Genomic DNA, 12,891 nt, shown 5'->3' with positions numbered 1-12,891 from the left:
TATCATCAGCAGAATTAGTAATTTTCAGGGAACCCTCATAAAGTCCAATGTAAATTTAGAATTAATAGGAAGCCCTATTGTACGCTGATTTAAGGATTAAAAAAAAAAAAACTGTCTTCTAGTACTTTTCAGCTGCTGTATGTCCTGCAGGAAGTGGTGTATTCTTTCCTCTCTGCTGCCAGGAATTGTCCAGCACAGTAGAGGTTTTCTATAGAGGATAACTTGTACTCTGTTACAAACAGATCATGGTTGTTCAGTGTAGACAACCGATAATTGTTAAATTGTGCGAATTGTAAAAGTAAGAACATGTATTTTGTACTAAAGGGTATATTTTAGAAAAGCTAAACAAATATGTAGCCAAAAAGTTACAGCAGAATAAACCAACAAACAGAAATATTAGACATGCTGCAGTGCGTATAGTTAAAATGCCGCTCTTAGACAGAAGCTTCCTCTTCATATTGCTTCAACACCTTATAATCAATCAGTTTTTATCAGTCACAATGATGCTGTAACTTCTATCACTGACTCCACCATAAACCATTACTAGTTATTAGATACTTTCTTAGCATTAGATTATATCCTTAAAGCCTAAAAGTAGAGAAACGCTTAAGAACAATTCATCTAGAGTTTGTCTGTCGGTACCCTACAGAAGCCCTGAGCTCTTCTTCTTTTAGTGTAATAAGGGGCCCCACCAGAGATTAGTACATGGCAGGTAATAAAGGAGCACACAATGGTGCTAGTGACAGCGTAATTGGGAGACACTGTTTGCAGTCGACATATTTAAGCTTTAAAGCATTACTGTCAAATAACTTTTGACGTGTCATCAGATCACTAGCGCTGTCTGACAGCAGCTTACCCCTCATCTCTCTCCATTGAGAATACATGAAGATTCAGACGACATTCTCGGCTATGGGGAGATCAGGAAAGATAGCTGTAGACTGAGCAATCGTTCGGTTGAGAGCCATTGAAGGTGTATGGTTAGTTTTAACATCTCTCTGGCCAGCCATTGGGAATTTAGGAAACAGGAACACATTGATGCTGTCAACAGAAGAGCTGCCACAGTCCAATATATAAGAGCTGTATTATATGGCCTGATTAGTGCAGTAAGTGAGCGCCAATCTAGGAGCCTTAATAGGCTTACCGAGTCTATTAAACGACTCGATGATCGCGCAGCAAGGGCTGCACAGACATCGTTAGCAATGTCCGTACAGCCCTTGCTTATATAGAAAGTAATAAAGTATATACTTACCCTCCCCGGTGTCCTACTGCCTTCTCTCCACTCACCGCAGCCGCCATTGAAGCTTTTGAACCCATCTGTGCAGTGTGTGCATGCAGGCTGCTCAGCCAATCACTGACTGCTTTTCGCTGTAAATACTTTTTAGCTACATATGTATTTTTAGCTATGTATTTATTTATTAAAATATACAATTCACTAAATGGTAAATCAACATCTTAGGTTTTCCTCCTATAAGTATGTAAACTCACTTTCTTTGAAATGATTTGTATCCTTTCCAGGTTTCCTGTATGGTGCTGTGTGTATTGGCATGGCTGGTTTGGCATCTCTAATGGGAGGCTTATTACAGGTAATTCATTTATTTTACATTGATTATGTGAACACATCAGGCTGTTCTGTTTTCAGAAATTGGCATATATTGGATTTCACATTGAAAAACTGTATACTGCATGGTATTCAACTTACTGGAGGCATCTATACAGTAGGAAACACATATACTAATATAAAGAAGTGTAATTTTGGCCTCTTCCAGATGAATTGGGTACGAGTGCTATGTTTAGACCTTTCTCAGCACGTACACCAAATATGTTCATGAAACACCATGTAAGCAGAGCCTTACGCAAACATTTAGCATGATGTTTAATCTTCTGCTAGCAGAAATTGATACTGGTTTATTTGCCCTACCATGTAATTTGGCATGTAAACTATAAAAAGTAAACCATAAAATGGTACGGTCATATGACATATAAAAACACTAAATACTACTTCATGTAATATCATGGAAACATTGTATAATGATGATCATACCATGGAACCCCAAAATGGTGTTGTTAGAGAGTACAAGTGTACAAAATAGGAGAAAATAAAAAAAGTTATATATCTTAGAATGTGAGGATAAAAAAATGATGAAACCGGTTTGGGCACTATGGTCCAAATTGGCTTGGTTACTAAGGGGTTACTCATGGATATTAATGACTTGTTTCTATATGTTATACAGGCAGCACTCTCTATTTTCGGCATGGTTGGAGGTCCATTGCTGGGGCTTTTCTCTTTAGGAATCCTTTTTCCTTTTGTAAACTCACTAGTAAGTATACATTTACTTGCATGTTATGCAAAATAGGAGTAGTAGGAGGAGGAACAGCTATTGTGTGTACCTCTGGTATCTATATACTGGTATCACCTTTCTTTGTACTCCTTCTGTGTTGACATTATTAGACAGCCTTGGGAAATAATTTGTACTGAACAGGATGTCTCAGTTTAGGGTCCTAACCATTTTTAATCATAAACATAACCATAAACAATAACAAATAAGATTGTTTATCGTTAACCTGAAATTGCACAGAATGATAGTCTGTAACCATACTGTAACCATATTACACAGAACAATAGTCGTTAGTTATGATCGTTACAATTATTACTACAATTGTTTACTCCACCTCATCCCAGCAAAAGAAGGAACGATTTGGAATTACATTGAACGATTGGTGAACAAATGTGGAATTAAAGCAAATGATTAGTGAACAATTAACAATAATTTTAGGGTCCTATTTCACAGAACGATAATCATGCGGAAAATCATTATTCATTCGAATGTAAATGATAATTGTCCTGCGTACTTGCAGGCAACGATCAGAAAATCGTTTGTGTGTCGTTGACCGTTGATTTAGATCTGACCCTAAAGTCATTGTTAATCATACACTAATCATTCACTGTAATTCCACATTCATTCGTTGTATTTCTGCATTCATCCACTAATCGTTCAGTGTAACTCCAAATCATTCCTTCATTTGCTGGGATCAGATGGAGTAAATGATCGTTCTGTGTAATATGGTGAATGATTTCAGGTTAACGATACACAATTGACACCAGTGTATTGATAACAGAGATACACACAATAGCTGTTGTTCACAGCTCAGCCCCTTTCCCTGCCCACAGAGCATGCTCACAAATGTGTTCCATACAAAAAATAAGGTCTGTAGATGTTCATTGTGTTTATGTCCATGAGGCTTGCCATAAAGCATGTCTCTAAATTCTGTTAAAAACAGTATAGGCTACATGGCAGCCCCCATGCTAATGTACTACAAATAAAGTTTAAAGGACAACTCCGGCGGGACCCCCCCCAAAAAAAAAAAAACACAGACACACACAGACACCATACTCACCATCCCTCCGGTGACGATCGCCACTCCATTCGCCTGCCGTCCGCCTCACCGTCACCTGCGTCCGCCGTCCAGCGATGTTTCTTGCTTCCGGGTCCAAGCTCAGCCAATCAGGGCTGAGCAAGCTGGAAGCCATGTGATGCGCTCCAGCCAATGAAAAGGCTGCTGGTGCGCATGTGCACCAGCAGCCTTTTCTCTCCCATTCACTCTCAATGAAGACGCCGAAGAGGAAGAAGACCCGGACCGCCCCCCAGCTCTGACGTCACCCGACACCAGAGAAGAGGACCGTGACGACCGTAATAGGTAATGTATACATTCTTTAACTTCCGGGGTGGGGGGTCGGGGGTCGGAAAGTGGGGGAAGGGGGCCAGACCGGGTATTTAACCACATTACAAAGTTATATAACTTTGTAATGTGTGTTAAATAAGCCAAAAAAAAATTTCGCCGGACTTGTCCTTTAAGGTAAATATACCACTTCCCTTAGTTACAAAAAAAAAAAGGTTCTTACATGACCTTTTTGAAGCTGGCGTGTAGATCTCAGTGGCACCGTCCATTGTCTGTTTCCTGCAATCTGCACCAGTTTCTCTTCTTATATGCAGACAGGGTGGGCCCAGAGCCTCCAAAGTACCCATATCTCCTCCCCTGGGTGACGCACGCCTGGCTCTGCATCAGTGTGTCTCCCTAGGAAAGAGAAATCAGCACACTGGGAGCCATGGGCCCGCCTCCAGTGCACTATGGGGTCTTGTTCCCATATAAAGAAACTGGCACAGATCACAGGAAGCAGATGCCACCACCAGAATCTATGCTCTGGTGCTGAACAGGTCATATAAAAATATTTTTAAGGGAAGTGGTACATTCATTTTAAAACATAACAATCAGAAAATTAGATACAAGAGCATATTCCAATATCTGGATCTAGTCAGTAAAAATAAATCTAGGCCATACATTCTTTTTAATCATTGCATTGAATCATGTCTTGTTTTGTTTTACAGGGCGCTATAGTTGGTCTACTGATGGGATTTTCCATTTCGTTGTGGGTTGGCATTGGATCCCAGATTTATCCTCCTCTTCCTATTAGAAGCTTGCCTAAATACCTGTCTGTAGAAGGATGTAATTTCAGCACCGTTGATACCAACTGGACTTTAACAACAGCATTTCCTTCAGTAACAGACCTAATTATTGATGCACCAGTCAGTGACAGGTAAGTGATGTTTCTAGTATTGTATAACATAAATACTCATCAAACCACAGAGCTATGTAAAAAAAGAAAGCTGGTACTAGATAAAATAGAATTAGGTAAAGTCTGGGATTTGTACAAAAAATACAGGCTTCCTAATAAACGCATATAATATCCCAATATTAAACAGACATAAGTATAGTAATATCAGTATAGGGAAATACCACAATAAATGCAGCTAAAAGTGGTGTGGTCTAAGGAGAATCACGCCATATACCCTAAAGACCCTATTGCACAAAGCTATTATGGTCCGTATTCAGCCGATATCAGCCGTTACGGACGATAGTCATCTTGTGTAATAGAAGACAACGAACAGCATGATGTTGGCTGATCGTTGTCTTTCAATATGTTTAGAGCTCATCGATCTAGATAGCAGCAATATGCTGCCATCACTTCGTGTAATAGGGGCAGCGGCAGGGATCGCCTGGGCAGCCCCATTATCATTATTTGTGGCCGTCATTATTAACAGACATCCGCCTATTGCAGTTAAATGACAGCATGTTTCCGTAGTGGGAACACAGCCTTTAACAGAAGACCTTGATTGGAGTCTTCTCGGGGCTATGTTATGTAATGTTACGTTAAAATGTTAGCCGCATTTCAGTAATAATGGTGGTAAATAATGTTCATGATCACTATTTGCAGCCGTCATTAACAAAACACAGCTGTCTATTTGATGGGCCCTGGAAAAACGTCCGCAAATTCCCAATATGGGAACATAGGAGTTTAGGTGTTTTAGCGCTATACCACTGCAAGGCAATACGTTTATGCACAATTGAAAGTGATTCTCTAACAAATAGATCAATATGGTTTGTCCAAATTTGTTTCGGTAAAAATTCTAAAAGTCGTATATCTAGAGCAAGAGGGACTTATAAAATCTGTTACTTGAGTAATGAATGTTTTATTGGGAGAGCATGACCAAATAATATGACAGAAATCAGCATCTAGGACATGACATCTAGGACAGGCGGTGGATTTCTATCTTCTCATTTCAGGTAAACCTGTTGGTGTCAAAAACATCTGTTTAGGGATGAGCGAATAATATTTGTTTTGCTTTGTACAAAGCAAAATTGTTTTATGCTTATCTCCCTCTGGCTGCCGACTCCATGCAAGGGGAGGATACTGCCCAGGGACCGCCTGCAACATATCTGATTCGCTCATCTCTACATGTGATATATTATGTAGCACTGGATCAATGTGCAGTTAATAGATGGAAATACTAAGCTGCTGTTATTATTATTATTATTATTATTATTATTTCATTCTTTTTATGCTTATGGATCTTGTTTCCCTTTTTTTACAGACCACTAATGTGTTTGTGTAAATATAAAGAACATCTTTCTCTCTTTTTTTAATCTCTGTTTCACTTTATTCCCAGACCTGAACTGGCTGATAATTGGTATTCATTGTCCTATCTTTACTTCAGTACCATTGGTACAATCATTGCTGTCATTGTTGGAGTAATAGTCAGCCTGTTATCTGGTAAGGTTTATGACAAACTTTGTTATAAGAATAATGAAAATAACAAAAAATGCATTAAAGTGTACGCATATGATATAGTGTGGTACTTGGAAAGTACTAGAAATTATGTTGAGTCCTTAAAGAATAGGGAACCTGGTAATGATCTATTACAATTTATGATTAAAAAGTAATGTATTACTATGGTAATAATATATTAAATATAAAGGAGCCCATTGAGTTACTATAGGGTTAGTTTGGGGGTCCTTCTTGCATAATTTTTGTCTATTTTATCTTATGCATTTAGCGCTATTCTGGCAAATAAAATATTAGTAATTTGCCAACAGGGGCTCTGATATAAACCTAGCCTTAGCTATACTAGGGAGCAGGGCAGTTTCTAGATCATTTTGGCAACAGGGCGAATCTTGATAAAAGCGCCCCCCCCACCCTGCAACCTCACTCAATTCAGCTCTGGAGGAGGAAGGGGGGCCTCATCAGGATTCGGGTTATTAGGAAGAAGCAGGGTGTGTATTATGGCATAGATCGGTGTTGCACCCCTAAGAGATAATGTTCAACTGAATACAAAATCATCACACAGGGACTCACAGGTGACGTTCTCTTGTTCTCTTTGATCTGCGGCACCACTTTCCTTTTCCTCTCCAACCGGACCACCATGACGGTTTCTTGCAGCTACAATTCGTCTCTTCAGAACCTGCGAGACAAACATCTCAGGCTCCGCACTTATCCAGCAACTTCCTTCCCTTTTCCCTCCTATAGGCTCCTAAACTATAGTAATTCTGCTGCTTGGTGCAGTAAAGTCTGCAAGGTGTGTCCTCCATTACACTGACATACAGGATACTGGGAGAGCTGGATGACCTCCATCACACTGACATACAGGATACTGGGAGAGCTGGATGACCTCCATTACACTGACATACAGGATACTGGGAGAGCTGGATGAACTCCATCACACTGACATACAGGATACTGGGAGAGCTGGATGACCTCCATCACACTGACATACAGGATACTGGGAGAGCTGGATGACCTCCATCACACTGACATACAGGATACTGGGAGAGCTGGGTGACCTCCATTACACTGACATACAGGATACTGGGAGAGCTGGATGACCTCCATCACACTGACATACAGGATACTGGGAGAGCTGGATGACCTCCATCACACTGACATACAGGATACTGGGAGAGCTGGATGACCTCCATCACACTGACATACAGGATACTGGGAGAGCTGGGTGACCTCCATTACACTGACATACAGGATACTGGGAGAGCTGGGTGACCTCCATTACACTGACATACAGGATACTGGGAGAGCTGGATGACCTCCATCACACTGACATACAGGATATTGGGAGAGCTGGATGACCCCCATCACACTGACATACAGGATACTGGGAGAGCTGGATGACCTCCATTACACTGACATACAGGATACTGGGAAAGCTGTGTGACCTCCATCACACTGACATACAGGATGCTGGGAGAGCTGTGTGACCTCCATCATACACTGACATACAGGATGCTGGGAAAGCTGTGTGACCTCCATTACACTGACATACAGGATACTGGGAAAGCTGTGTGACCTCCATCACACTGACATACAGGATGCTGGGAGAGCTGTGTGACCTCCATTACACTGAAATACAGGATACTGGGAAAGCTGGGTGACCTCCATCACACTGACATACAGGATACTGGAAAAGCTGGGTGACCTCCATCACACTGACATACAGGATGCTGGGAAAGCTGGGTGACCTCGATTATACTGACATACAGGATGCTGGGAAAGCTGTGTGACCTCCATTACACTGCCATACAGGATACTGGGAAAGCTGGGTGACCACCATTACACTGACATACAGGATGCTGGGAAAGCTGTGTGACCTTCATTACACACTGACATACAGGATGCTGGGAAAGCTGTGTGACCTCCATTATACTGACATGCAGGATGCTGGAAAAGCTGGCTGACCTCCATTTTACTGACATACAGGATGCTGGAAAAGCTGGGCGACCTCCATTTTACTGACATACAAGATGCTGGAAAAGCTGGGTGACCACCCCCTGTAATCCCCCCTGTGCTGTCCCCATTGTAATAATCCTCCCTGTGCTGCCCCCCCCCATAATAATAATAATCCCCTCTGCTCCCCCTGCATTGCCAAACACAAACAAACAAAAAAAAACATTATACTCACCTTATTCTGGCATAGGGGTCCCTCTCTCCTCTTCTCCTCCAGCCTACAAGGAGCAGGCCGCTGCCGCCCCTGCACACATCTCTCTCCAGCAAACGCAGTGAAATGACGTCATTGCGCTGCTGGAGGGAGAAGATGTCTGCAGGTGCAGAGTGCTCGGCTGGGTCGGAGCGGTCCGGGGGCGGAGCTACGGCCGGTCCGGGGGCGGAGCTACGGGCGGTCCGGAGGCGGAGGTCCAGGCGGTCCGGGGGCGGGGCTAAGGCCGGTCCGGGGGCGGAGCTACGGCCGGTCCGGAGGCGGAGGTCCAGGCGGTCCGTGAGCGGAGCTACGGGCGGTCCGGGGCAGAGGGCAGTCTTGCCAGGTGATGGGGCCAGCAAGCTAGCAGGCGGGCGGCCGGCCGGGGGTGCGTGCGCAGCTAAGTGGAGTCTGGGGGGTGCCACCAGCGCCCCGTAGCTGTCGGCGCCCCGTGCGGTCGCCCGGCCCGCCCGCCTCTAGAAACGGCCCTGCTAGGGAGAATCTGGCATAAAAAGCAGACCTGTCAGCAACTAAACAGGGGTAAGAATAAGGCTCGTTTCACACTGCGTTTTTGCAATCCGTTTGCAAAAAACGGATGAAAAAACGGATTCATTTGTGTGCATCCGTTTTGATCTGTTTTTCCATTGACTTTCATTATAAAAAAAAAAAAAAAGTAGTGTTGACACTACTTTTGTGTCCGTCAAAAAAAACGGATCCGTTTTGATCCAATTTTTTTTATAATGGAAGTCAATGGAAAAACAGATCAAAATGGATGCACACAAATGCATCCGTTTTTTTCATTCGTTTTTTTTGCCAATAAAAAGGAAGAAGAAAACGGATTGCAAAAACGCAGTGTGAACCCAGCCTAAGCCAATGGCTATTGGACTTCTCATTAGGATACTAGGTATTCCTTTTTTATAGTACTTTTCATGGTTGAGATATAAGCCGATACTCAATACTGGAAAGGACTGTGGAGGTGAAAAAAAAGAGAAGCCCTATCCAGCCATACACTTATGTTTAGCCATGCTGCTGATGCTGACTGGTCCGCTTTAACCCCAATGACGGAGTGTGATACCTAAGTTGATATTTTGAAAGCTTTATATTTTGATCACTTATTATTCCATTTTGGGAGAAGGAATGAGGAAATTCTGGCTTCTGTTTTTTCTCACTATGCAGAACAAATAACACAATTCATTTCATGCATGTGTTATGAGTTTTTGCATGTGGCAATACCAAATATGTATAGTTTTTTACATTTTTATTTTAGTTTGCTTCCCATATTTTTTACACTTAGTATTTTTTTTATAACTTTATTGGTCTATATTTTCAACTTTTCAGCTCCACTGTGGGATTTAAACATACAGTCATTTGACTGTATTTCTGTATGGTATTCTTGACAGTCAAAAAGAACATTTTCACATTTTAGCACACTAAAATCTTTCAATTTAGCCTTTACTATATGGAAGTAAAAATGACTGGAAAAAATATGAATTGTCAGTGTTATCAGTATTTCTTCACTTATGATTCTGTATTGTCTTACAGGAGGTTTAAAACAAAATGTAAACCGAGATTTCCTTTTAACATCTCAAGACTTCAACTACCTTAAAGTATTGCTTCCTTCCAGCTGGAGAAAAGAAGTGAGTAGACAGAACAGACGTTTTTTGTGCTGTGACTCTTGGACAGCCTCAGAAGCACCATATTTAGGAAAAGTTGTCCAGTTCTTAATAAATCTGCCGAATCTAAGGGCCCTATTCCACCAGACGATTATCGTTTGCATAATCATTAACTATTAACAATCTCAAACGACCGCTATTGCGAAAGACCTGAAAACGTTCACTCATTTCCATGGAACGATAATCGTTACTTACGATCGTAATTGCGATAGTTTTTCTTCGCTATTTATTCGCTATTGTGTTCGTATCTATTGCGAACGACAGAATGATGTCTTATTCAGTGCGAATGATTAGCGAATGTTTTGCGAACGAGCAACGATAAAAATAGGTCCAGGTCTTATAAAGCGATCAACGATTTCTCGTTCGGTCGTTAATCGTTAACTGCATTTCAACCGAACGATTATCGTTTAGATTCGAACGATTTAACGATAATCTGAACGATAATCATTCGGTGGAATAGGGCCCTTACACTAGTGGGATTTCACTGAAGATTAGTATGGAGCGAATCTGTCAAACTGTTCAGGTTCGGCAACATTCTCCGAACCCGAACACTTGACGTTTGATTCCCCGCGGCTGTAGAAGGTGGATGCAGTCCTGGAGCCGCCAGAAAAATATGCATACAGCCTATGGCCATCTTCCCACTGTGTAAGTTTTGTAATAATCACTACGGAACTTACTTAGTGCTGCCTTCTAAGGAATCCCATCCGGAGTGAATACACATAGTATACACTCCGGCCAGGATCCCTAGCAGTGCTGCAAGAAACTGACCCTGTCAGTTCACACAATTGAGCGTGCGGCTCAGACTGCACGATCCATTGTCAGCAGTGGGGAATTCGCCCCGCGCTCGCATTCAAATTCGGCGGCAGTGAAGATCATCCTGCTGGTACTGCAGTACTGTTCGGGATAATCTTTTCAGACACCGGCCGCTCCGTGACCCGGCTGGTGTCTTACTACGTAGGAACATAGCCTTGTGGCTGTTTCCATATCTTCCAGGACTCCCTGGAGCTGCATCCACCTTCCACAGCCGTGGGGAATCACACACTGAATGTTTGGGTTTGGAGAACATTGCCAACCCGAACAGTTTGACAGATCCGCTCAGACATGTAAGGGTGCGTTCACACCTACAGGATCTGCAGCAGATCTGCAGCAGATTTGATGCTGTGCTCAGTTATTTAAATAAAATCTGCTGCAGAAAATCTGCTGCAGATCCTGTAGGTGTGAACGCACCATTATGGAGTAGAATTACATATGGAGATACTATGGTGTAATTTTTATTTACAAGGCAAATGAATAATATTAATTCTTAATGATTTAATTTGTTTCAGCAGAATGAGAAAGTAGAAGTGCTTAACTGGAAGGCTCAGGACAGTGATGCATACCCAGATAAAGGAACAGATAATCCTGCCTTCTGTGACATGGAAATGTACAGCACAGGAACGAATGAGAAAGTTAATGGCGTTAACCCATGAGATTTTATAGAGGTCTGATCTAAGGCGACTGAACAATGGACAACAGAAACTATACCATACTGTCAATATGGTCCTACAGTGAAGAGCTCATCTAAACCAAACCAGCCAACCTTTCCTTGCCATGTGTTGTGTTTAAATTAAATTTATAAGCAAGGAATTTCTAATGTATTATTGTCATATATTATCCTATATAGGAAATGTAAATATAAGACCATGCTGCTATGATTGCAGAGTCACTCCGAGGCTCGGGTCACATATATTAGTTCTATGGAGATCTGTCTTTTTGTGAAAAAACTGACCAGTCTGGCATCCCCACTGAAATGCCGATGTCGTTTTATAACTTTCAAAATCTAAATCAACAGTAGATGTGATATAAAACAAGTTGGCAATTTACATTCATTATTTTTTTTTTTTTTAGTTATCATGGTAAACATGGCACTTCCTGTTTTCTTGCTCTTTTTTTCCTCAGAAACAGGAAACAGCCAGAAAACAGGAAGTCCTGTATATTCCAGGCCATCTGAACGCTCACAGAGAGACGGCAGTTATGTGACTGATGGACGCATTGAGCCGTGACTCTCTGTACTGGCTGGAATTCCTGTTTTTTTCAACCAGAAGTCAATAAATCTGCATTCTGGAGACTGAACCTGGATTGCAAACTTGCTTTCTATCATATCTACTGTTGATTTAGATTTTGAAAGTTATAACGACAGGTACACTTTAAATAATCCTATTTCTGGCATTTTACTTCCACGCTAGAAGGATATATTGCCAGATGAATGTATACATGGGAACAACCACTTAGGGAATTAAATATATATATTAATGTGAATTAGTTATAGTAAAAGGTATTTTTACAAATTTAGTCTATTGCATTTGTATGTATGCAGTTAATCTTTTTACATGTTTTTATTGAAAAAAATTGTTGTTATTATTGTGTTCCTTAACCTTTTATAAGGCATCTTTTTTGTTTGTTTGTTTGCTTGTTCAAAAAGAGACTAAAAATGCAACATTTTTATGCTAGATGTGCTTTTAAAGCAGTTTTGTAGTATTTTTCCCAAATTGTGTTTCTTAGTACATGAGGTTTTGTTGCTGGGGAGCTGGTTGCTGGGGAGCGTGTCGGCTTTCTCTTATTGTATTGCTGTGGCCGGGGATTCATTCCCCCGGCCGATCAGCTGTAGGTGGTTGTTATTAATGTGACTGTCATTCAGCATCACCAGTCAGTATACTGTGTTTTCCTGGGTCTGGAGTATCAGCCCTAATCAAGTCTGGGGCTGGGACTCCAGCCCTCATATATACCCTGTGCAGTAGTGGATTATAATAGGGGCCCTGAGCTCCTGGGGGCCCATGACCACCCAAAAAGACTTATATTTTGAGTGGTGTACTGTCTCCTGGCTACACTTCCGCCATGATTTGCAAAAAAATCACAATTTT

General features: G+C 41.6%; 1 protein-coding gene across 2 annotated transcripts in view; it reads left to right on the top strand.

The window, feature by feature from the left end:
- Window positions 1-11,617, top strand: part of LOC138794508 (sodium-coupled monocarboxylate transporter 1) — a 34,742-nt gene extending 23,125 nt beyond the window's left edge. Inside the window, exons 10-15 of one of the 2 annotated variants that reach the window (XM_069973183.1) lie at window positions 1,516-1,583; window positions 2,232-2,318; window positions 4,386-4,594; window positions 6,006-6,109; window positions 9,861-9,955; window positions 11,320-11,617. In XM_069973183.1, coding sequence (XP_069829284.1) covers window positions 1,516-1,583; window positions 2,232-2,318; window positions 4,386-4,594; window positions 6,006-6,109; window positions 9,861-9,955; window positions 11,320-11,460 — 704 coding nt within the window. In that variant the 3' untranslated portion in view covers window positions 11,461-11,617. Of the gene's footprint in view, window positions 1-1,515; window positions 1,584-2,231; window positions 2,319-4,385; window positions 4,595-6,005; window positions 6,110-9,860; window positions 9,956-11,316 lie in introns of both variants that reach the window. The other variant, XM_069973173.1, reaches the window with a different exon arrangement.
- Window positions 11,618-12,891: the final 1,274 nt, after the last annotated feature.

This window comes from Dendropsophus ebraccatus, chromosome 1 (genome assembly GCF_027789765.1).
Source record: "Dendropsophus ebraccatus isolate aDenEbr1 chromosome 1, aDenEbr1.pat, whole genome shotgun sequence".
NCBI classification, from domain to species: Eukaryota; Metazoa; Chordata; class Amphibia; order Anura; family Hylidae; genus Dendropsophus; species Dendropsophus ebraccatus.
The sequence above is the reverse complement of the archived record's forward strand: the minus strand, read 5'-3'. Positions and strand labels throughout refer to the sequence as shown.